This window comes from Triturus cristatus, chromosome 2_1 (genome assembly GCF_964204655.1).
Source record: "Triturus cristatus chromosome 2_1, aTriCri1.1, whole genome shotgun sequence".
Taxonomy (NCBI): Eukaryota; Metazoa; Chordata; class Amphibia; order Caudata; family Salamandridae; genus Triturus; species Triturus cristatus.
Genome location: NC_140581.1, coordinates 483,849,318 through 483,876,279, shown reverse-complemented (window position 1 = coordinate 483,876,279; position 26,962 = coordinate 483,849,318). Strand labels below are relative to the sequence as shown.

Here is a 26,962-nt window from a genome sequence, read left to right as displayed (position 1 = left end):
GCATATGGCTGGGTCTAAACTGGGGTGGCATGGTGAGCAAAAGAACAATGGCTTTAACCCAGATCTATTGACTATGGGTGAATGTTTGATTTGTTCTGCAATCCGTCCATCATCTGTGTGTCTTTTCCTCAGCTTAATAGCAGGCACTTTGACTGGCCGCCTTTTCTTTGGGGGAGGGGGGTGCAGTTATCTCTTCATTAGCTGATAACTCGGTTATCTTCAGTGAGTTTGTTGAAACAGAAGGCAAAGTTGTACTTTTAAATGAATCAATGGGCTCAACAATCGCTTCTCTTATTACCTCCCATAGTGCACTTTTTTGTAGCCACAAGCCTTTCCTCGCTGCTAACAACTTCTTCTATTAGCCTGTCCATGACATTCATTAGTTAATTAGTGATAACATTAGTAGTTTTTGTGTTCTTTGCATTGTTACCCACAAGTTCTTGGGTCTGTTTACGCTTCTCCACACTATCACCTAAGGTCGCTTTGTTAAGGATAACTTTAAATAATTAGCCTCACCATAGATACATGGACACCTGGATCCACCGGCCAAGTGAAAGGGCCCAGCCTCAGACGGCCAAGGATGGGTGCAGACGGGCCCACATTTGGGCCAGGCTTTGCCCCGCATAGCCCACGCGCAAACAGTGCCGCTGGGGGTGGTAGGTGCTCTTTGAAGCACCCGGTGCAGGTCGTCAGCTGGGGTGGCCCCTCCTCCTCCGGAGTACCCGGCAGGCTTGGACAGTGAGTCCCGCAGCGGCCAGTCTCCCCCGGACCACAAGTTCTTCCACCATTTGTAGATTTGATTTTATGATCAATTCATAAGAACTGGGCTCTGTACTGTGAAACAGTCTTGTATTATTTATTTTATTTTATTTATTAGAAACGTTTTATAAAGCGCGAACAAGGGTATCAGAGCACTGCACATCAGAAAAAGGATATGACTAGTCACTAAGCAAGTAAATATCATAAACATTTGTAGTGAACCAACCCCAGTACAATAAGAGCGAAAGCAAACATGAGGAACATGTGGCGAGAACATAAGTTGCATCCTGAAAATGTCTCAAACAAATGAGATAGCCATGTTTTCTCTAGGGTATAAAAAGATGTGTTATATTGACTTCAACACAACTGCTCTTGAGATCAAAGTAAACATAGCCTGAAGAGTCCGGGTTACAAAAAAGGCCAATGTCTTCCACATAGACGATGATTTCCACTTGGGGATACCACTCATAATCTTTTTTAGAATTCATCAACTCTCTTAGAAACTGTTGTTTGGCCCTCCATGTATGAGGTTTTGCATTTCTTTCTTTTTTCTGCCATCTTCCCTTGCCTAACTTGCTTGTATCAAACAGAGAGCTTTTCAAAGAGCCATTCAAAAATCTGTTCCAAATAAAAATATTTTATCATCTGTGGAAATAGTGTTTGATATCAAGCAATTACATGTTGTTCAAAGTATACTTTTGAATTTCAAAAAGTTCCCCCAGCACAACTATCTGCACCCATGTCTGAATTCGAATGATATGCAACATATCTACACAACAATCCTGCAACATATGTTAATTTTCTTCCTTAAAGAGGTCTTCGTTAGTTGAATTCCCTCTAAGTGGCATCATATGTGCCCCGTAGTTTTACCCATTTGCCAGTTAGAGTAATGTGTTCTTTAAACTTGTTATTTTAAGTTTTTCTGAATAGGAGTAAGTTCCCTGTTACACTCACAAACAGTATGTTGCAGAGCATATTGTAAATACACCTCTTGAGAAGTAAAGGAGACCATGTACTGAAGTTTTCCACAAATAAATAAGCCCTAAAAGTGTTTATTGGTTTGATATCCAAGTCTTGTAACATTGTCCATCTCTATATTCCAGTCTACTTTATCATGATACCCAATTTGCAAGCACTGTTTTGATTAAAACTCAATGGTTAATACATGTCCTGTGCTGCTGAATACATATTTTTTCATTTCTGCCTGTGGTATAGAGCAATGATTCAGAGCAGCGTGTCTCTGATATACATGGAGAAAGCAACCTTCCCAACTAACCTTTCTAATAATGGATGTAGGCACAATCTACACACCTAACAGGGGAGTAGGAAAAGTCGCTCAGTGTTTTATAGTTATTTTTTCATGGAGACTACCCAAGAGAGAAAGTTACACCAGACAGTGTACCAGTATTTTCTACTGTTGTTGATTTGCTTTGATATCAGCATCTCCTTTGAAGTCAGGTAGGAGCCCCAAGGAATGTGCATTCAACTTAATACCAATCCTGAGATGATAAGGACATTACTATAGGCTTATGTTATCCTCCTTGTCCTTTTTGAACGTCCAGAACACAGTTCTTACTCTATTAGGTGCTATATCTGACTTCCATAATAGAGTTAACAGGCAGAAACTTCCAGACTGGAAAGAACAGCTGCCTCTCAAAACATCACGTTGCATTTCCAAGTGATAATCATAAATGAACAGCTTTAAGGAACCATAGCGGTATCTCTGATGCATTGTTTTTAGGGTAGAGATATTCCTAAAAATAAGCATTAAAATCAATCCAAATTAAAAGAGCCTACTACATTTGTCATGGTTTTTCATTATAGTTCTGTTCAGCTATTTAGTTACTCACTGTGTCTGATGCCCCTGCAGCTATTTGCAGCTCATCCCACGTGTTTACTTGTGCCCTTTCTTCTGGCAGCCATTGTGTATTTTATGATAGTGATGTGTGGAACTGCCACCCCCAGAAGTCAATGGTGTTTGCTGCCACTGGTGAGCCACAAGCAGGACTATACATAAGGCAGGCATGAATCAGATAGGGTCCCATTTGCAGCTTGTTTTACTCCAAACACAAATCAATATACCCAGGTTAAGACCAGCCTTTTGCCCATGTTACTTGTGGTTTCAGTGCAGAGCAGATGCTACCATATCTCACTTGGGTGAGAGTGGGTGGTGTTCCTCTCCCCCTTAGGAAGAGAACCCCTGAGGCATCCTACACAGGAGGAGGAGAAATATTACATGGCCCCCTCTGTCTGACACCGACATTTCCATCTAATGCCCAAGTTGTCTGCTGAGCCTGAAGGTCTGGTGAAAAATTAACTACACTGTCTTGTTTCCCAACTTGCACCAGAAAAGTAGTAAAGTATACCTCCTATCTCAGTGAGTGGGTCATTTTACATAATATGAGCCTCAGTATGTGACGTTTCCTGTGTCAAGAGATCTTTTTATCATACTGCATTTACCTGTCAGTGTTCTAATTAATCTAATTAAGAGGGTTGATGTGCTCTATCGGGACTGTCTGAGTCTTCGTAAGATTTAGTCCATGGCTAATAGACAAACCTGCATGAGACAAAATTCTAGGTTCAACCCTCATGTGTTTATTCAAAAATATGATCATTACAGAAAGCAAAAAGTAGTTAGTTAATTAGGAATTAGCATCAACAATATAATCAAAATATAATTCTGAAAGAGGACTAACATAAGGTCTGCTTCTGAAGAAAACCCAGAAAAACTTAAGGCCTGATTACAAGTTTGGTGGCCCGGGATCCGCCCTGGCATCGGATTCACTGCTGATGACTAGGCGGTCCGCCCACCGTATTACAAGATTGTCAGATTGCATTTCGAAAGACCACCAGAGCACCGATGACTCTGACAGCCATTCAAAGACCGCCACAGCATTGAGCGGGGGAAAGCAGCTGCCATAGGGCAGTACAGTGAAGTGTCACCGCCGTCCGAATTATGAGTTGGCTTACCGACGAGCCAGCCATGGAGGTGGAACCGTCTGCTTCGAGTCATCAGAAAAGAAGGATTGGGGTGCATACTCACCCATTTCCTGTTCTTCCCTCAAGACTCTGACGTGAATCTCTTTCTCCAGGTCCCCCCTTCACAGCACCATCTTGACCCCAAATAAAAAAAAGACCCTTTTGGTGCTGAAATCCAGGTAGGTGCTTTTTGTACTATACACCCATTGACTGGACTTTCCACATGTATCATGCATATTTGTACATTCGACACATATGCAGTCAAAAGATACACACATGCATCGATATATATGGAAAAACATTCACCGCCATTGGAAAGACCGCCGCTGGTCCTTCAGAAGCATCATAATATGGTGGGCTGCTGTGGCCCCACCAAGCATATTGTGAGTTTCTTCACTGCCACACTTTTTTTCATCATGAAAAGTGTGGTGGTGAGGAAACCTTGTGCCTCTCCACCATAGGGTGCGTGCAGCCCCTGTCTGCAAGCACCCTCATAATTGTGCACAGAACTAAATGCACAACATTGTGCATTTTGGTCCTTGCAGGTACAGGGTTTGACGTTCCCATTGCGGTCCCTGTTTTAAAGGCAACGGTGTGGGAACGCCAAGGAACTGCCCGCCAGCGACTTAAAAAGTAGTAATCTGATGGGCGGTCTGTTTTGGGTTTTGCGGTGTGGGAGCGGGGTGGCAGCGTGGCGGCTCGCTCCCACACCGCCAAAGTCATAGTAAAAGCCCTTTGACTAGTAATGCTGCAAACACATACACCAATGAATATTCTGCTAAACAAGGTACGTCTAGAGATGCCTAGTTTCTAATGCATTTAATTAGTTAGGCTATGCAAGACTAATTAAGGAAACAAATGATATTTTGTATAACACAGCAACAATGATTTGTTTGGCTAATGAATGACATAAACAGAACATTGGCAAACATCCTGAATATTGTTTCCTTGAGAGAACACAAATATTACGTTACAGACACCAGAGTTGAGTCCTCTTTTTTGTTAATTTTCTTAAAATGGAAAAATACACAAGCACTCAAAGAGAGCGAGAAAGGCTTGCGCACATAAAATAAATGTGTAGTATTATTCTACAGATGTGAATAGCCATCCATGCAAGCTGACTGTGCCCTGGTAATGCTAACTAAACCATGTTTACATTTAGCATTATTTCTAATTGGTAAAAGTAGTCTTCACCTAACTAGGGCTGAGGGCAGACACCCTGAGGAACGTTTTTCTTTGTCCCTTTTGGTGTAGGTCGGTTATCCAGAAATTACCCTTCTCTGGATGTCTATGAGCACAAATATCCAGCTGTAGTGCGTTCACTTTCATCATATTGTTTGGTGCTAACAGCATTGAGTATATATATATATAAATATTGGGTAGGCAATAAAGGATAAGCTCTCAGACAAAATTATTTTCAATCTAAAGATAGAATATATCACATATCTGACAATAAAGGGTAAATATTAAAAACTGACTGTGACCTGTTTTAACAACTAGCAAACATCTGTTTCATAGGCTCTATAATTAAAAATAGAATTTCGATTGCCTAATTACCCCATCCAACTCTGCAAGCTTGTCTGACTTACCTCTCATGATCAATCCCACAATTTAAAACTATGTTATACTGACATCTTCAAGTTATAATTTTTCACCAGTCCTTCTCTACAGCGGGTCATTGTGTTCCCCAAAACAAAGGGGCCCATCTCTCAAAAGATGAGAGTTTTAATGCAATGGTCTTAAACCCACTGGGAACTCACACTTAGCTCCTTCCTCCCCTCTGTGTCAGTCTCTTGGGTAGTGTTTGCTCGTGTGGTAATAGTGGGGGGAGGGGGAGCACAATTCTCCTACAAAGGGACATATAATTACTCACATTTCTCTAGGCCTAAAGCTGAAGAGGCCTCTTTAGTCCATGTTCTAGAAGTTATGAAGTCATTGAGGCTCACGAAAGCCACTGGATGAACTGGTACTTTTTGACCTGTATCAATCAATGGCTGACAATCCGCTGCTTCCTGGGCAGGTTCCGGTACTCTCTACTTCTCCCCAGAGATCTGTAGCTGAACAAAACAAGATCCGTAGGTTCCACACATTGAACCGCTGATGCAAATTGAACAGCACAATATGCAACAAAGTATCCATACACTCTCCTTCAGTTAACTATTCATAAAGGTTTCACAATGAGGTGAGGGTATAATTGAAGACCCACCCCTGTGACCTTCTACGTCGACATGCTGTTCACAGCCTATGCGGATTGCTTTATTGCATCAGCCTTAGAGCCCCCCCGAGGGTGTGGACCTTCATTTACAACCTAAGAGCTGGGTACTCCCGGGATTAAAGAGGTTGTGTATGTGTCACAAATGTAGTCAAAATTAGCTTTTATCCCCAATGACCAGATGTAGTAAAAAAAAAATCACTTGTGTAGATGCTATTTTATATGACCATTCAATGGCATTTGCAGTTTGAACAAATAAGTTACAACTATTACGGCATTGGGACAAAATATCACGGAAAAATATCGCATTTTAAATATCCTGATCCACGAATATCGTGATGCAGGAATATCATTGACAAGAATATCGATTTTCTAAGGTAATTAATAGCAGTGTCAAAAATATCTATGTTATTGATATCGTTTATAAAAATATTTATGTTAACATCAATGTCAAAAATATCTATGTTATTAATATCGTTTATAAAATTATTGTTGTTAATATTGTTTTTTTATAATTTTTATGTTTTTTAATATATGTTTTAATTGTATATGTTATAAATTGTTTGTATAATTATTGCTAATGTTTTTTAATATAGTTTGTACATTTTTAGTTGTTACTTAATTTAATTGTTTATTGTAATTTTTTGTGTCATAGCGGGTTGTCAGGTTTGTAATGGTATCAGGTAGGAAGTAAATTAATAATATTTAATTAATAATTACTTTTTAATTGTTATTACCTAATTAAATGCTAGTTAATTTTGTAAATTGCATCATTAATTTATTTATTGAGTTACGTTTTAGGTGCGCGTTGGGCAGTTTGTAGGGGAACATGGTGGGAAGTAAATTAATTATAATTCATTAATAATTCATTTTTAATTATTGTTAAATATTTATGTGATAATTATATTTTAGGTGTGAGTTATTGTGTTTGTAGGGGTAAAGGGTGGGAAGTTAATTAAAATAGTTAATGAATTATTAGTTAATTATTATTAATTATTTAATTGATAATTATGTAAATTGTGTTATTATCATTTTTAAGATATTTTAGGTGTGTGTTGTTGGATTCATTGGGGTACAGGTGGGAAGTTAATTATGTTTTTAGTAATTAATTATTAATGTAGTGTTAATTATTTAATTGATAATTATCTAAATTGTGAAATTATCATACTGTTAAGTTATTTTTTAGGTGTGTGTTGTTTCGTTTGTAGAGGTATACGGTGGGAAGTTATTAAAGGAATAATACATTTCAAATGATTGATTCGTTTATTAAAAATTGTGTTATTTATTTTGTAATATATTAATTATGGTATGCTTTTTAATGCCAATTACATTTTAATTGTTAGCTGTTATGATTGTGAGAATATAGTGTGGTATTTTAATTACATTAATTGTATTTGTTTTAATTTATACTAATTGATACTAATTATGTAATTTCTTTTTTTTATAATTTAGACATGTAATTTTACAATTTAAATATTTATATTTTTTGTTATTTAATAGAGATGTTAAAATATGTTATTTGATTGAAGTGAACTACTTTTTTTCTACTGTTGCACTGACTTGAGTGGGAATAATACATTTTACCCCTTTTGAATCCAACGCTTTCCCTACTGTTTCACAGACTGGAGTGGGACTAATAAATGTTACCGGTCTTGAGTCCGATGCTTTCTTTACTGTTGCACAGACTGGAGTGGGAATAGTAAGTGTAACGCCTCCTGAGTTTAACGCTTTCCCTACTGTTGCTCAGACTGGAATGAGAATAGTAAATTTTACCCATTCTGAGCCCAATTCTTTCCCTACTGTTACTCCGACTGGATTGGGAATAGTACATTTAACCCCTCCTGAGTTTAACACTTTCCCTACTGTTGCACAGACTGGAATGAGAATAGTAAATGTTACCCCTTCTGAGCCCAATTCTTTCCCTACTGTTACATGGACTGGAGTGGGAATAGTACATTTTACCCTTGCTGAGTGTATTGTTTTCCCTGTTGTTGCACAGACTGGAGTGGGAATAGTACATTTTACCCCTCCTGAGTCCAATGCTTTCCTTACTGTTTCACCCACTGGAGTAGGAATAGTACATTTTACCCCTCCTGAGTCCAACGCTTTCCCTACTTTTTCACCCACTGAATTGGGAATAGTAAATGTTTTCCCCTCCTGAGTCCAACGCTTTCCCTACTGTTGCACATATTGGAGTGGGAATAATACATTTTACCCCTCCTGAGTCCAATGCTTTCCCTACTGTTGCACAGACCGGAGTGGGAATAGTAAATTTAACCCCTCCAAAGCCCAACGCTTTCCCTACTGTTACACTGACTGGAGTGGGAATAGTGAATTTTAACCTTCCTGAGTCCAACACTTTCCCTACTGTTTCACCCACTAGAGTGGGAATACTAAGTTTAACCCCTCCTGAGTTTATTGTTTTCCCTGTTGTTGTAGACTGAAGTGGGAATAGTAAGTTTTACCCCTCCTGAGTCCAACGCTTTCCCTACTGTTTCACCCACTGGATTGGGAATAGTAAATATTTTCCCCTCCTGAGTCCAATTCTTTTCCTACTGTTGCACATATTGGGGTGTGAATAATAAATGTTACCCCTCCTGAGTCCAATGCTTTCCCTATGGTTGCACAGACCGGAGTGGGAAAGGTAAATTTAACCCCTCTTCAGTCCAACTCATTCCCTACTGTTGCACAGACTGGAGTGAGAATAGAACATTTTATCCCTCCTGAGTGCAATGCTTTCCCTACTGTTACACCAACAGGAGTGGGAATAGTACATTTAACTCTTTATGAGCTTAACACTTTCCCTATTGTTGCACAGACTGGAGTGGGAATAGTACATTTTACCCCTTCTAAGTCCAATACTTTCCCTACTGTTACACCGACTGGAGTGGGAATAGTACATTTTACCACTTCTGAGTTCAACGCTTTCCCTACTGTTTCACTCCCTGGAGTGGAAATAGTAAATTTACCCACTGCTGAGTTTATTGTTTTCCCTCTTGTTGCTCAGACAGGAGTGGTAATAGGAAATTGTACCCCTCCTGAGTTTATTGTTTTCCCTCTTGTTGCACGGACTGGAGTGGGAATAGGAATTGTTACCCCTCCTGAGTCCAATGCTCTCCCTACTGTTTCACCCACTGGAGTGAGAATAGTAAATTTGTACCCCTCCTGAATCCAACGCTTTCCCTACTGTTGCACAAACTGGAGTGGGAATAGTAAATTTAAACCCTCCTGAGTCCAACACTTTCCCTACTGTTGCACAGACAAGAGTGGTAGCAGTAAATTTTACTACTCCTGAGTTAAACGCTTTCTCAACGGTTGTATAAATTGGTATGGGAATCATGGGCCCGATTCACAGAACTAACTTAAGACAAAATCCTAAACTTACTACCATTTTGGTATTCACAGAATGCACTTACTCAGTTTGGTATTCACAGAAGGCACTTACTCATTTCAGTATTCACAGAAGTTAGGAGTCCTAACTTTAGGAATCCTAAATGCCTTCTGTGAATACCGAAAGTCTTAAAGTTAGGATTTTTCTCAGTTTAGGAGTAGTAAAGTTAGGACTCCTAACTTTAGGACTCCTAAATGCCTTCTGTGAATAACGAAAGTCTTAAAATTAGGATTTTTCTCAGTTTAGTAGTAGTAAAGTTAGGACTCTTAAGTTTAGGACTCCTAAATGCCTTCTGTGAATGCCGAAAGTCTTAAAGTTAGGATTTTTCTCAGTTTAGGAGTAGTAAAGTTAGGACTCCTAACTTTAGGACTCCTAAACTGAGAAAAATCCTAACTTTAAGACTTTCGGTATTCACAGAAGGCATTTAGGAGTCCTAAAGTTAGGACTCCTAACTTCTGTGAATACCGAAATGAGTAAGTGCCTTCTGTGAATACCAAAATGAGTAAGTGCCTTCTGTGAATACCAAAATGGTAGTAAGTTTAGGATTTTGTCTTAAGTTAGTTCTGTGAATTGGGCCCAGTATATTTATATAGTTTAATTTTTGTATTAATATTGTTTAAATATATATTATAATTATGTCTTTGTGTATTTAAATTTATATTTTGTATATATATATGTATGTAATATTTATGATACTTTTAGTAAACTTTGTTTTGAAATATTGTTTACTTTATATTATTAATTAAAATGGAAATATTTTAAATAGTTTTGCAGTTTATTTGTTGGACTGTTTAATTTTTTATGTGTATGCAAATATATATGTGTGTATATATATATATATATTTGCGTGTGATCAAGGCCATCTTGTGGTCGAAACGCGTAATGGCGTGCTGTGTGGGTGCTGACATTCATTAAAATCCTATGAAGCACGAGCTGGTGTCCGTGTGCTTTCTTCCTCGCCGTTAGGAAGTGGGAGACAGCGTTTGGACTTGATATATATATATATATATATATATATATATATATATATATATATATATATATATATATATATATATATATATATATATATATATATATATATATATATATATATATATATATATATATATATATATACACACATACATATACATAAATTTAATTATAAGTTAAAACATTTTTTTTTATTGTTTTGCATTATAACTGTGCGTATAAAAAATACAGGCTTTGATATATATGTGTGTGTATTTGTTTAAATTTGTAAATATTTATATATATATTTAAATAGTATGTAACATTTAATTTACATTATATTAATGTTATATGTTAAAATATACGTTTTACCTATTTAAACTACATTTATAGTAGAAAACAATATTTTGTATATATTTTTTGATATTAGTGTAAAACTATATTTTTTCGATAATGTTGTGCTTACCATTCGATGTATAGAAAAACGCTATTCTTGTGATCAATGTTTTTGACACGATATTTTGGTATCACAATATTTATAGTTTTGGTGTTGTGCCAGTGAATAAAGTATTACATAACTACTTGTATCGCGGACAAGAAGAGAAATGAGCAGATGCGAGGAGCAGATTCTGAGTTCACAGGAAGAGAACACTTCAGTAAGGGCCTGAATACTACTTTGACGGTGCGGCATCGGGTCTGCCCCGCCGCCACACTACCAAAGCCGTGGTCGGGCTGCCCGCCAGATTAGGAGTTTTCTCCTGTCTGGTGGGCTTTTGTTCGGCAGATCCACGGCGGTGCCTCTAAAAACGGTACCACAATTGGAACACCAAAAACAGTTCCTTCCAGGCGTGGACTGTAAAGTCCAAGCCGTGCAGAAACTGGTGTGTATGCACACATGGAGGCGCATCTTGTGCCCCCCTTATGTGCATCCACAGGGTGCAGAGGCACCAGGGGGCCCTGTAGGGACCCCTTTGTTTCCTCTAAGTCAGGGTTTTCATGGAGGAGGAACCGCCATGAAAACCTTGGTGAAGGGGAAGCTCCTAATATGCTTGACAGATCTTTGGTAGTCCCGCCAAGCATATGAATGCCTCTACACCATTGCAACACCGCCAGGGAACGGTGGCTTCCTGGCAGCTGCGGGGGCTGTGGCGGTTCGACAATCCGACTCCTAATAGGGTGGTCGGGAGACTGCCACGGCTGCTCCACAGCTGCGCGCCGGCGAGTCTGGCTGTCACCCTAACCACTATCCTATAGGGAAATGACATAGAAAACAGATGTTTTATTGTCCATCATGTCACTATGCTGCAAGCCAGTCTTTGAGGTGTCATTCTTAATATGTTTTTATTAACAACATTTTGAATTCTTTGAACGGCAGGTCCTTCCATTGAAGACTTGAGTTGCACTAATTATCCTCAGAGGGAAAACGTGAGCTTAAAATCGTCGAGCCCCCGCGATTCTTTACTGAAATCTCCTCCGCCAAGGCATCAAGGTAATTTCACATCTAAACAATTTAAATGTATGTGTACCCTAAAGATCTATGTTGCTATATGTATATTTATGGCAAGAGCCACAGCTGAGCCAGGGAACTGCTCTCTCTTGTAAAGAAAAATAAAGTCCACCTAGCTAAACAAACCAGAGTTACTGAAACGCAATCTAATGCAATCGAAATCCAATTTAAAGCTACGTTTTCTCCTTCCACTGGAATTGAAAAAGATATTTGACGCAGACGAGAAAATAAAACTATGGCTTGGCAGTGCAAATGCGTCCTTTTGAGAGCCTGCTGACGGGAAGCTGCTTGTGAACCCCTATCCGCCCTCCCCTCGCCTCCACACCTATCTGTTGGACTGCCTCTGTTGGAGAGAGGACTTCTTCAGACATTGTTGTTTTGTTACTTCAAGGAAGGCCAGTGGTAACAGCACATATGCATTGTTTCACACAGGAGGGATGCGGCTCCTCTATGACTATCTGTGCCTCGGCTGCCCAACTTTCATTCGAGCCTACATAATCTCTGGCACAAAACGGAATATCTATCTATGCACACCTCTTCTTGGCGCTGTGCCTCATGTAACAATGCAGGTCCATGTATGAATGCCTGAATAGAAAAGGAACTCTCACCCACGGAGTTCACTAACACCGATTTCCCCAATAAGTTTAAACTGCGCTCAACATTCGATAGCGCCACAAAATGCAAACCTGCATGGTGCGCTGGGAATGGCAAAATCTAGAGCTCTGGGGCATACCTTCAGCTCTTTTAAATGCCATAATTCAACTCCACTTGGAAACTTGGATCAGAATAAAGTTGGGAGAAGGCTCCCATGTTTCCAGGAAGATCGAAACCAAAAGCGGCGTCAAACAAGGCTGCGTGTTGGCCCCACTTCTTTTTTAATTTGTTCATTTCGGATTTATCCCCCATACTCGACAGTGTTAATAGCCCCCCCACCCCCCAAATAGAGGGAACCCGCATTAGTAATTTGTTGTACGCGGACGACCTTGTGGTGCGCTGGGAATGGTGCTAGCAAAACGCTGGGTAGCCACATAAAGTGCTTAATTTGTAGAAGGATAAGTGCCGGTGCCCAAAGCTCTGCACCGAATCCCAAGGCTAGTAGCTTGGAATCCGCCTCTTTAATCGACTACCAGAGACTCCCTGCCTCTATCTTACTCGTGCAGGTTCATGGTTTCTCCCTTTGTAACCGTTTTTCTGTCTTTCTCATTCTCCTTTTTTCCCTGTGTCTGTTTTCCTCCTTCTCTCTTGGAAAATGTCAGATAAGGAAAAATAAATGCTGGTCCCCAAAAATGAGTGTTGTGGTCCCACTGGCAACCACCTGCCCAAATTAAGCACTGGATACACTGGGTGGCCTCTGGGGCTCCGCGGGCCCGGGTGAAGAGAAAAGATTTGCTGGATGGGGATGAGAGAGTCACGGAAGATCTCGCTGGTTGGAGAGAGATGCTTGTAAACATTATGTCCCCTCCAGCAACAGGGCTCCCTGAGTGTGTAGAAACGGGGTACTGCCAAATGGAGCTGGTGAGATGGGTGGGGGATATGTGTGGATGCTCATTGTAAATGTTGAATAAGAAAAGAATACATGCAAAATGTATTCTTTTTGGAAGGCAGTTTCAGTTGCACATAATGTGCTTATTGTTGTTTGTGTTTTATGCTATAAAATGCAAATAAACCGAATAAAAAAATGCTTTTGTCCGCCTTGTGGCATCTTGCAAATCAAGAGGAAATTGAGAAATACAACTTTTTTTAAAGAAGTAATACATTAATGAGTGACTTCGTAAGGAGCCTAAAGGAATACACTCCCGCCACCCTGTGGCAGTATGAAGAAAAACACTCACAGTAAAAGCGTCCGCGTGTTATTTTGTTTCGGAGGAAATGTCAACACATCGAAGCCTAATTACCAATGCGAAGCACCTTCATTTGCGATAGACTCGGAGGATGCGTGACCAAAAATTGAATTCATCTATAAAAGGCACAGGTTGTTAGTTCTTTAGGCCGCCGCAATGTGTTTCGGATCCAGAGCTTGAATCACTCTTGACCAAATGCTGTGTGAACAATAAACGTGTCGCCCAGGTGGTCTACAAACAAGAATTTATTCCGAAACAAATGACCGGTCTCAAAATATTTTTGGCTGGCGCAAATACAAGTCCTTGTAGGCAAGTAAGGCAGTGATTAGTTCAAACACCTTTTATCGCTGTGTTATGAAGGGGAGTTGTAGAGGTGGTACTAAGTGACCATAACATTTTGTGTATATTTGTAATGCTACATTTTGTTGCGTTGTTGAAGTGTCTTTTTGCTTTTTGCACTAAATTGTAGGGCTGTGGTGTTGTGTTTGACTGTGTGGTTGTGTTGCATTCTCTTCTTTTTTGACAGCATTGTTGGGTTTTGCCCTATTATGTCTTGTGGTATATTTTGCTTTGTGTTATGTCACTGAAAAAAGACATCCGAGTGATAATAACCACAGTCTATCACTAGAGCTTTTAATCCACCCAAGGCAACCCAGAATACAAACACCTTAGCGGACAGCCCCAGATAGACTGTTTTAACGTCCCTTCTCTGGCTCGCATAAGCACTATTATAAAAAACCTTACTCCCGCACTAGGTGGTTGCCACACCCGGACACAAAGGGGGGTGCGGGTGTGGCAAGCAATGGTGATGAAGCATGCCACCCTATGTAGGCGAAGGTCCTGCATTTTCCAGAGATATGCCTGTACAAATAGTAAAATGAGGTGTTTATGTTTAGCCATATCCTTTCCAATTTGTGATATGAAATGTAGCTTGGAAGGGTGAAAACGCAGGTCGTTAGTACATCTCTCGCCCTTTTCTTGTGTTAGACGTACCATATTTAATGTGCCTGTTCTGCAAAGTTTTTTGTTTTATAAAAACAAACTTCCAAAGCAGGAATTCGTTTTCAGAAAACAAAAAAGTGTCCTCAACGTGCACGGAGTTTTCCCTATCTGGGAACGCCAGAGATTAAACAGGGCACTGCGGCCCGACAGGACTATTGTAGATGGGCCGTCTGGTTACAGGCTGTCAATGGTGGATCCTGGAGAGCAGCCGCCAGCAGAATAACAAAACTTTTTCCTTATTCTAAATAGTGGGGCAGTCCCACAGGTGGGATGGGACAGGAGCACTGCGGATTTACAGTGCTGCTTCTGCTCCCCAAGGTGCCTAGCGCCGAGACACCTATGGGTAATTGTAGCGCTTTAAAAATCGCATAAATAAATAAATAAATAAATAAATAAGGTCCACCAAACAATAAATCCCTCCCCAGAGTATGAAGCTGAAAGGAACACCCTCTAAAAGATGCTGCTAAAGGCAAAGGGAATGGCCACTTCCGGTAAGCAATGCAATAATAGTTTCCACAATGCACTGCTGAGGTCACCACCTATAGAGTGGGCATAAAACGTGCAAGTTGCCCCAGCAAGATTGCCAACCTTACCCTCTACACCCTTTGCCCCACAGAGACACATCAAGCCAATAGTTGGTCTGCACTGCATAGTCTTTTATTACACTTTCAAATAACGCAATCTTCAATTGTTGGTTGACTGTAAAATCTTGACCAATTTTGCATGAGTAAAACCAAATCAAACACACGTGGTGTAAAAGAAGTAGGCTTGCGAAGAATAAATTTCAGCCACAATTGAGATAATATTTACATTCCAGAGATGGCCCCTTCACCATCGTGATCTCCAGAAACGCACTTGATAATGAATCCCCCTGTGCATGTTGTGCCAGCAGGCCACAACTTGCACTGTTTCTATCGGCGGTGCCTACCAGTCCTCCATCCCAGAGGCGCTACCACCAGGGCACTGCTTAACGCCTTGGCCCCACCAGGGTTCCTACACACCAGGTACCCCCTCAAAGTTTCTTACTACACACACCCGCATCTCGGGTAGGGCAGGAGAGTCCAGGACCACCAGCAGGTCAGTCCCCCCTCCCGCCAGCCCGGAGCCCCCATTAAATGCTCGCCCTGTTCCAGGGTCAGACAGCCCATGCCAAAAGGAGTCCACACCATTTCTCTTGCCCGGGACCCCGCCAACTTGTACTTTAATCTTAGGGATGGGTGGGTGGGTGGGTAACTTGCTGCTGGTCCGGCTTCTTGGCATCCGAGGGAGAGGACAAAGAGGTCTTCCCCCACTCTCCTTCCACCTTTATCCTTTCGGGATGGGGCCACCTGCGCCCCTTGATGACGTATGCGACTACCCCTTCGCTTCCGGCGTCGTCTATCCCCCCCAGGCCAGAAGGACAGGATCGGCTCCTGCCCGTGATGCCACTAAGGGCGCCTTGCCCCTAGGTGCGGGTGGCACGGCCAATGTCACAGAGCTCATCAAAAATGGCATTATCAGTCAGCAGAGTGTCCCAAAATAATATAGTACCACGTCAGCCAACAGGAGGTGAACACAGAAGCCAATGGACTACGGTTGTCCTTGGATGTGAAGCATAAAGCAAGATGTGCCGTTCTACTGCAGAGTGCACTAAAGTCCCATACCAATACGGCCCATTGCTCATATAACAATAGTTATAACCAAGGTATCATTTAATGAAAAGATACTGAAACAATAATAAAATGGGTGCCATTGACAAATGTGCTCGTGCTTTCTTCAGTGCGATACACGTGTGAATAAAGTGATCAATGTGCATATCATATAATCAGAAAAAGCACGGCCTGTTCACCGCCTTCAGACCCTCACGGGTGAGTGGCCACTCTTTATAAGAACCCTGATTGATTGATTGATTGATTGATTGATTGATTGAATTATGATACAGAATTTTGCTGTGGGTATTGTAAGAAACTGGCTCTATATATGCTACACCAAAATGAGGTATAGTATGTTAAATGAGGTTGAAGTTAGATAGAACCTTACTCTCTAATAGTGGTAGCTTGGTTGAGCAGTAAGGCAGTATCAGAGGACAGTGTTAAGCATTTGATGTACCCACTCAGTCAGCAAATGAATTCACACACTCAAGAACTGAACTCTAGGCCAATTGTGTTTGTATAAAAATATACTGTTGTTTATTTTTAGAACCAAGCAAGCCTGGTACAAGTAAACATTAAATACTTTTCAGTAATAAGTTACTGGATATAGAACAGTTTGAAAATGCAATAGAAATTGTACTTTGTTTGATTTACAGGGGAGCAGTAGTATGCAACACTTAGCAAATACAGTATATTGAAATGAATAGGCTTTTTCAGTAAATTACAGGTAAGTTACTTTTTACCTTACTTTTCTAACTCAGTGCTGGATACCTAGATTCGGCACTGGGACATTTCCTAGAAACAGGTAAGTAATTACGTTTTGGTTATTCACATGATTTTTAAAGAATATTTTCAGTTTTCAAAACTCCACTTTAGAGAAAAAGTGTCAATGTTATCCCATGAAAGGAAAACAGGTTAACGGTTCACAGGTAAGTAATCGACTGTGGGAGTTAAAGTTCTGGGGTTAGACTCAGAGGTCTCCCAGGGTCAGTGATGCACTGTTGTTGCACCCTCAGCGGCACTAGGGCGGCCGGGTGCAGAGTGTTGAGGCCCAATGTTATCCAATGGGGATATGGGACCTCCGGTTGGTGGCTGCTGGCAAGCAGGCCACTGGGCTGTGGGAACAAAGCTCCTAGGGTTAAGCTCAGGGCAAGTTGGGGACCAAAGTAGCACCACAGGTGCACCCTCAGCGGCACTAGGGCTGCCGGGTGCATGGTGCTGTTTTTCAGTCGGGTGCCCTGTTGTTTTCAATAGAGAACCTCTGGGACAAAGAAACACTGTAGACTCGGGGACGAGGATCTTCTGGGTGCAACCACTACTTCGAGGGGTACGTTGGGATGCCGTGGGTTGGTTAGGCACCGTTGGTTTGGGCACACAAGGCCGTGGGGCGTCTTTTGACGTTGGTTTTTCTTACCCGCTCTGGTCGCGGTAGGGGGGTCCCTCTGGATTGAGGCTGCAGGCTCATCTGGAGGCTTGAGGCAGGTCAGGGGTCACCAGATCTCGGGTCAGGATTGCCAGGGGGACCTCCTCGTGGTGTTTTTCCACTCAAGCTTGGGCCGGGTTCGGCCGGTGCAGAGTGGGCTGGATTTACGGTTTCTGGCTGGCACCAGAAGCTGCAGTTTAAACACGTCCGGTGTTCACGTGAGAAACAGTCTGGGAAGTGAAGGCAAGCAGGTCCTCCGGGGTTTGTGAGGTTGCTGGCTGGTGGACATGCCGGGATTTCGCAGGAGCAGGTTCGAGGGGAGACATGCCTATAGGGCTGGGGACAAGTCAGTGGGCGTCGTCCTCTTGTTAGCTCTGCACGGCTCTTTGTCCTTCTTCTTCTTTTCTTCTTGTAGGTAGGCTGGATCTGAGGAAGGAAGGTTCAGGGTGCCCCCTAAATACAAAATGTAGGGGCGTTACAGGTAGGTCAAGGGCAGGGATCAATAGGTCCCTTCCTTGGGGTGGGTACACCCCCTATTCTGCTACTCTCCAGTGGGAGGGGGCAGGAGCCTGACCCTGGTTGGCTGAGTCCCCCCATCCTCAAGATGGCTGGGACTCAAGGTTGTGCTTCACCTCGCCTATCCCACCTGAGGGGTGGGGTTGGCAGAGGTGGGCACACCTCTTTTCCTCACTTGTTTTTCCTGCCGGTTCTCCCGCACAAAGTAGGGGGTAGAACCTGCGGGGACAAGTTGATGAAAGCAGCAAATGGTTTATAGAGGCTCACAAAGGCGGCATGCCTTTGAAGCTTCTCCTTCGTGAACCCTGCCCATCCTGGGGGAGGAGGCTTGGCACCTAATCCCAGGATGTGCATTGTTTCAGGCCCCCGAGAGCAGCAAGCTCTCCACCCAGGGGTCCAGAAACATGACTGGTGGTGGCAGCCTAAGCAGCCACTCAGTCAGGCCACTAGGAGTTGGTCGAGTTTCAGGGGGCATTTCTAAGATGCCCTCTGTTGCACATTTTACATTAAATCCCACACTGGCATCAGTGTGGGTTTAATGTGCTGAGAAGTTTGATACCAAACTTCCCAGTCTTCATAGTAGCCATTATGGTGCTGTGGAGTTCGTAATGACAAACTCCCAGCACCATATACTCTTAATGGCAGCACTGCACTTACAGTGCCCTGACTGGACTTGGGCACTGTAGAGGTACAGGGCTCATGCACCTGTACCCCCACCACTGGCATAGGGCACCCAGCAAGAGGGGTGACTGATGTATGCAAGGGCAGTGGTTTGTGGGCATGGCACACAGGGAGGTGTGCCATGTCGACTCTTCACTTTGTTCTGCACCAAGACACGCAGCCTGCAAAGGCAGTGTGTGAGTGCCAGGGTGCAGGGCCTCTAAGGGTGGCACAATAAGTGCTGCAGCCCATAGAGGTCTTCCCTGGTCACAGTGCCCTGGGTACCTGTGGTACCATTTACCAGGGGATGACCTGTGGCCAGAGATGCCAATTGGGTTAGCTTTGGGGAAAGAACACAGGCCCCGGGAACCTGATTGGCAGGGACCCAGGGCACACCATGAAAAAGAGCATCAGTAGTCTGGCAAAAAGTGGGGGGGTTACTGCAACAGAGACCCACTTTCCTACAGGTATGCGACAGAAGTAAATGATGTATCGATCCCTTTCTGAAATATGCCATCATCACCAGGACTGTAAAAATAAGGAGTCCAAAAGAGAGCTGGAAATCATAGAAAGAGAAATGACGCACGGCACAGATACATATTTGTGATACCAGGAGTAATAGCAATTTACTCACATCAGGTCGGCCCGAACTTTGACTTTACCCCAGTCCAGCACAACCTAAAGTAACCATTTTAGTGAAACTTGGTTATAAGTGCTTTACTGCATTTATTCTTTTAAAATTCAATATCTCAACTTCTATACATTGGATTTATTTCGTGTTGGTCTTTTTTTGTTCAGAATATAATATTATATTGTTCTAAACCTATGGTGAGTCTTTTTGTGGTGTATTCATTGCGTTTGTGTGTGTGTGTGTCTCAAATACTTTACACATTGCCTCATTAGATAAACCTGACTGTTCTATGCCTGGCTGCCAGAGCGGAGCACATGGTTATCTTTTAGTGTGTATCTAGCTCACACTGGCTAGAGTGGTGGTTCAAACTTGGCTTGGGTGCATACCTCACCCAGCCAGGAATACCATTTCTAACAAATAGTTGAAGGCAGAAATACATATTAATGAAGACATAGAAGCAAGGAACTAGATTAAAGTGTACTTATCTCAGTGAGGGAGATGCAGCAACAATAGCTAGGTACATGCCCTCAAAATATTATTCCTTGTTGACATGCACTGAATAAATCAATGCCTCTGTTATTGCCGAAGGGATGATTAATTGGGGAGATATTGCATATAATATGTGTCTCCTTCCTTTGTATTAAAATCTTGTGCTTTATGAATGAAACATTATTAAAATTAGATTAGTTTTTGCACTCAATATTTCATCATTAATTTTCCAATATGCAAATCACATTGGTAGTTTTTTAAATTAAATTTGCTAAATTAAGTATTGAAATTGCTTTACATTTTTGTTTCAACTATATTTTTAGTAGGAATCCCTATTTTCAACTGCCCTTCAAGTTAAATGGGATTATCAATACACTCATTTTGTTTTTCAGATTTAAACGCCTTACAGTTTATCATTCGTGGGGCCATGTTGTCAGGAACGTACAGTCAAAATCCTACTGGCAACCAGTCGCAACAGGCGTCAGAGGCACTGCCAAATCCACATTCTGATGTCTCACAAGATGTTGAAAGTGGAACTGTGGAAGAAAATATCGTTTACCTCTAAGTTTCTATTTGTATTGTGTGTATATATATTTGTTTATAATTGTACCTATTGTCTATACATAAATATTACATTGAGATTTGTCGTTATTGCACAAACTTCAGTAATTTCAAACTCAGTAATTTATAGGAATGGTATTCTAGCAGTGGGTTATTTGTGTAACTCATAGGCATAACACTGTAATTTACAGTTGATCAACCAATAAATATGAAGGCTTAGACTACTATAAATCAATGGAAAACAGATACACGTATAGTGGTTCATTAATGCCATACTGGATATCTGGTGAAATTTGCTTTGTTGTTTAATATCATTTCACCAGACCCATTGATGGCACAAGACCATAATACTGAACTGTTTGTTATGTAATCACATCAGGGCAATTTCACCAATATTAATTTAGATGCATAAAAGGCATTAACAAGTCTAGATTCCACATACTGGTTTGTAAAATTAGGATAAGTGGGATTTTAGAATCATACATGTTGCACTACAGGCGCAAACGGTAATCAAAACAGGCTGTTTGGGCTGGCAATGCAAAATGCATTGAGTACAAATGATAGTTATGCCGGTTTTCACAAACCTTTGGCTGGCCACTCCCACCGTTGAGACTCTCATAAAGGCATTCCACAAAGTTTGCAGTACTAGTGTTTCTAGGGTGTTAATGGAAAGGGATCACCCCCACATTTCATAGGGTGTAGGGAAAGGAGTTTCTCTATAGAGAATAATAGTTTCCCTGTACATAAAAGAAGAAAAACATTATATGGCCAATTCACTTGACCAAGTTTAGAGTTTTCTGTTGTATACCTCCAGGAATACTGGCTGGGGTTTTCATGAATCCCCGGACGGTTGGGAATCTACTTCAAATGTAGGAGAAACTCTATAAGAGCAGATTTCTAACTTTTTAGCTAGGACTTAATATGTTTGCACTGCTTCCTATCGACCTATAGTGTCATCATCAGTTTACGTCTAGGAGAGGTGTGTGAAATTTTGAACACGTTCCATGTAAAATATGTGTAATTTAACTAATTTCATGCAAAATAGATTTGGGCAGTCATCTGCGTGAAAATTGTATGCAAAACTTGCCTTCGTATAAATGTCACGCAAGGTACTCGCTCTCAATGTATTTTTTAACAGTTTCTTAAGTTCCACAGTACACGTTGCTAGCATATTGTATGGGGCTGAGGCACACATACAATGTCAAAGATGCAACAAGACAGTTTCTGCTCCAAACAGTCTTCTGTGGGTAAAATCTACGCAAAAAGCATGTATTAACTGAAGACAAACAAAAAATATGTGATCTGCAGGAAAGCCAACAATCTGTTTTTATTCACTTTTGCGTAAACAAATGCATCTGGGCCAAGGTTGAGTGGTTGGTAAATGTCCCTAGAACCCAAGGTGCCTCTAAACTGCATTATAGCAGCCATATATTGCACAAGACAACAGTACTTCATTAAATTTCACAGACAAATGAATCCGGATAATTTGCATTAGACAATTAAACCTTGCACTGTTTTTAAACCTTTGTCCACAGAGGACATTGGAGTTTTACTTACCTGCAATATTGTTCAGGTCATTATTCAGGTAAGGTTTGTTTATCCCCTTATTATCCTCACACTGTAAGAAGAGATGCTGCTGGCAGCCCTCTCTTACCGCTGATCACTTCTAGCATCGGCCATGTTTTGACCAACAAACAAAGCACTCATTGAGTTGTTGTCGGCTGCTAACTGCAGCATGTAAGCAAGGTGGGAAGGTTCTAATAGTTGAATTTCTGTACTATAAATAAGTGACATTTTCTGTTGATGATGGGGATGTGAACAAAGCCTTATTATACGTATAAATAATGCTATGTTTTTAAGGTAGAACACCATGACTTTGCGTTGCTGTATGAGAAGATCAGGACGTACACTTCTCAAACGGCACTTTTGCTTTAATAAAAAAGATATACATACTGCAGGGAAATAACGATGAATCCACCATTAAGGTACATGCGGCCGGTGTTTTAACAGACTTGTGGTCATAAACGCAGGGAAGTCACTCCGCATCTTAAGATACATTTCACGAGGAGGAGGTGGGTGGAGCCTAACAATTATACAGCTTAAGTGCTTTACCTGCCCTTTATTCCAGCCTCCCACCCCTGCCAACTCCCTGTACCACAAGATCTGCTCACTGAGGACTGGAAACTGCAGTATGTCCATGTACTGTCTTCTTTTGACCAGAGTCATAAACTGCAGTAGAAGAAAGTGAGAGGGACCCGCAACTAGGCACTGTAATCACAAAAGTCATCATGACCAAAAGTCAAGTTTCTCACACAGTAATAATGCCCTCCTGAAGGGATTGAGGGAGCCATCCTATGAAGTCTGCATGAGTGAGAATAGTCAACCCATGGATAAAACCCCTCAATCGAAAGGATGTTAAACCCTATACAAGCAGAGGACTATTTGGTACTGGGAAGGGTGGCAAATTTACAAAGCGTTATGCATGCCACTGGTAATCTACTTTCATCAGTCAGACAAATGCTGAGTGTAAATTGTTTAAGGTTTCTGACCAATCTTTTAACAGGTCACTTTGCCATGGTATGGACTATAACTTTGCATTGCAGATCTATGTGTTCTTGTCGTAAGTAAGGTTTCATTAACATCTTTCAAATCATCTTGTCCTGATGATCAAAGCCAGCCAAAAAGCATAGCCACTCGAGGCGTAGTGGTTCTCTGAAGCCTCTTTTTATTTTTCTGTTGTTGGTACCTATACTCCTCACTGCTCAGCCACTCTATTGTCAATTAGATCTCAAGCACCAGAAGGAACAGTTGGAAGCTGCCATATTGCTCTCAGAATTTCTCTAAGTTTCTTCAATCTGAGTGCTTTCAAATGAGGATGGTATTATTCCATACCTTTAACCGGGGGTACCATCATGTATTTAAGATCTCCAGCACATCTCCTGGATGAGTAAGCGGGTTGAAGAACCTTTGCTCAAAATAGTTCAGTGAAAACTGCTCAATCCCAGCAGATACTCCTAAGGACAACACTTTGCCACAAAATTCCATTTTCAATCAATTATCTGTGATAGTTGTATCTTTTTCATTTCCGGGTACTCCTTCCCGGCTATGTTTATTGAAATGTATGAGAAATCTAGACATTTCAGGGGACATGATTAACTCACAGAACATTCGGTAACAGAAACAGAGGAGAAGGGGAAGGGTTAAACAGTGCTGCTGGTTGTCACTGCATGCCGGTATGTACTCACCTTTTACTTAGTTCTTGTGTAGATGGGACTTATGAACACAGTGTACTGGTTGTAATTTACACAGTTTATAGACACCCATCTTCTGACTTCACAAATATTATACAAAAGCTGAAAAGAACCAACAACGTTAAGCAGATAATTAATATGTGTTCCCTTTCTTACATTATTGCTTGCACCTCCTTGCTTTGTTGTTTAAAATCCACAGCTCTCAGACCAAAATCTTTGCTTTGAGAAACCCAGCAAGTCAGCTCTGATTCAGGGCACATTCCTCAGTCAGGAGTAGGTTACAAGGGTACTGGTACTGTAAGTACTTCCTCCTCGAGCTCCACCTTTCCTACTACATCTTCCCATAATGTCTGTATGGGAAACAAGTGAGGCAACCCTCACTAAGCAACCAGATAAATCCCACAGGTATTTCTAGAGTGGATCAAACTTTGTGGACATGTAGAGTGACACTGTCAAGACCTGCCAGATTTTTAGGTGAGTAGAAGCAGCAAAGTTTGCCAGTGTACGGACATGGCTACAGGTAAATGTCACTTGACCTCTTACAAAACAGTCCTTGTTTCAGCTCATTGAACTGCCTCTGTAAGGAATAGTCTGTGTTTAGGGAATTCTAAACAAGATACTGTAAATGCACTACATGGAACATCAGCGTATACACAAAGGCCATGCCAAGCATGAAAGAATACCTTGATAATAGTTTTTTAGAATATTGTAGGGTGTGGGAATGCTTAGCTGAGTCTCCAGGAAATAGAATTCCCCTACAGCTGCCTACTCCTGTGGCATGCGTGTCCTTCCCAAACCTCCTTTTTCAAACCCGACAAAGATTTCATCAATGCAAAGGGATGTGTCACTTGTCCTATGAATTTCTTGGCCTGACTTATAGTTGCTTTGTAAGGAAACATTTCCCGACTTCGGGAGGAAATACTAAATCTGGATGAGAATGGAAGGGAATCTGATGTGAGAGTAAAACTGAATCTTGTACTTATAGTATGTTGAGCTCCATTAATAAGCTCATTCTCCCTTCAGCCTTGGGGAGTGTTCTTTTTTCTTGCTATCATCTACTACAGAAATCACACTGAGCACACAGAGGACACTCATGACAATAAAAAGGCCAAGAGAATAAAGGGGTACAAGGAGCACATCCACAGACATCAGTGCCAAGGACTACTATGGCGATGTGCGTGACTCTAGGGACGGTTCTTTTTTATCAGTGGAGGAGCGTCGGCCAGCCTGCTGTAAGCACCCCAGGCACTCACGAATAAGTAAAATGGCATGTCAATGTAATTTTACTCAAACATTGCTGTGCGAGGGCAGGGGGTGGGACTGAATCCTGCAATTGCTGAATTGCAGCTGCCCCTGCAGTGCGCATGTCAGGTTGGCCGACTCTATTGCTACGGCCACCCCGACGTGCGCACTGTAAACCCAGCAATCAATTGCTGGCACAGGCCCCCAAACCTCAAAATGAGAGCTGGGTTAGCCTGCTCCCACCAATCATTGTGCTTATCTCCGCATAAGAGCCACTCCAGGATTGGTTGTACTGGTGTCCACTGGTGTCCCTTTTCTGCTCGTGGACACTGATCAGGGAGAGAGGGGCATACCAGGAGGAGCAGTATACCCCACCATATTTTTATAGTTGTAGCGGCCACTGGTGACACCATCCCTGATCATTGTTTTTCAGTTAACACTTTCATTAAAAAGTAAAACGGGAAGCAAGTGTTTATATATAAAGAAGGAAAAGCATTAACACCTTATGAGACTCTTTGTTGGCTGGGGAGGATGTTATAAACTCTAATTAACAGATTTGTGGTAGGGAGGAAAAGACTTACCATTTCATTCAACCCCTTTCTCTCCATACAATGTGGTGTTTTTTTCTGTGATAAGGTTGGGAATCTTTTCTCACATTCACTGAGAGTGGTGTGTGTTTGGGTGGAGGAGCAGGGTGGCATTGGGTTATTTTTCACCCAAACCCAGTTTTCCTGCTCCTTTTTATTTGAAATGCTTTTGACATAAGGTAGTGGGCGAGTGTGGATTCCAAATGTTATGTTTATTGATAAAGCAAAGCAAAATAGGTACTTGCTATTTGCAAGGTTGCTGACTACAATACAAAGTAAAATATTGGACAGAGGCTGGCAGACTAAGACCAAAGTACATTGTGGATTGGCTCGCACAGGTGTCAATCATTTAGAGCAACATCCATGGAACACATCAAATTCACACTGAGACAAACATTCATCTATACAAATATCATTTCTTATTTGAGTTTAAATGTATATTGTGTTATTAAATTGTGTAGTCGCTATGTACTTTCTCCCAAAAGAACAATATTTAATATTCATTGTTATATTTTTCTTGTGATGTTGTATAACAATTAAGTTATTTTTTGTAAGTACTCTAAGTTATCGTTGAAGGCTATTTCTCTTCGAGCCACAAGTTAAATCAATTTGAAGGTGGTGGTGCCCACAACACTCCAATCCCTCTACAGTAATATCCCAAATGATGACTGACTTACACGTTTTTTCTGTATCTTCTGAACTGAATTTTATACATATGTACAGATGCCATGTTTTAGCGTTAGCTGTTGTTGTTGCGGAATTTATAGTGCAATTGATGTCACAACACGTACAGTATATGCTGTGGATGTATGTTACTTCTAACAAGCCATCTCCCTTGCAGAGGCGAGTTGATCTCCCTCATCCTGGCTTGGGACACTGTAAACTTGTGATCAAGTCAATAAATATTTTGTCATCACAGTTGTGTTTAGTTTCTTGGATATGACAGAATGCAAATACTCCAAAGATTTTATAATATACGTATTTCAGTGCAATATAACTTAGTGGCATTTCAGTGGAAGTGGACAGAGTTAAAGGCCCTTAATGGGTCTCACAATTCGAAAGCAACTGTCCTTGTCTAGAAATCTATGCCCTCATCACATAGAAAATATGGTCTGTGAGGAGTGGGTATTTATTTCCGCCAGTGGTAAACCTTGGTTAAAAGCGATACACAAAGTAATGCCTCCTTTTCCTGTTGAGCGGTGAGAGTACGTGCGTAGCCTGTTTCCTGCACTGAAGTGTCATTCGACTTGTATTGGAGAAGTATAAGCGCCTGAATGTGGCCTCGTGGACACCCGGAAATCTCACACCCGCACGCCGATAAATGGC

General features: G+C 41.4%; 1 protein-coding gene across 7 annotated transcripts in view; it reads left to right on the top strand.

The window, feature by feature from the left end:
* ARHGEF28 (Rho guanine nucleotide exchange factor 28) overlaps positions 1-22,039 on the top strand; it is a 1,067,585-nt gene extending 1,045,546 nt beyond the window's left edge. For all 7 annotated transcript variants that reach the window (XM_085632328.1, XM_085632327.1, XM_085632325.1 and 4 more), the window contains 2 exons: positions 11,671-11,784; positions 20,388-22,039. In XM_085632328.1, the coding sequence (XP_085488454.1) occupies positions 11,671-11,784; positions 20,388-20,560 (287 nt within the window). In that variant the 3' untranslated portion in view covers positions 20,561-22,039. The remainder of the gene's footprint in view (positions 1-11,670; positions 11,785-20,387) is intronic.
* The last annotated feature ends 4,923 nt before the right edge of the window (positions 22,040-26,962 follow it).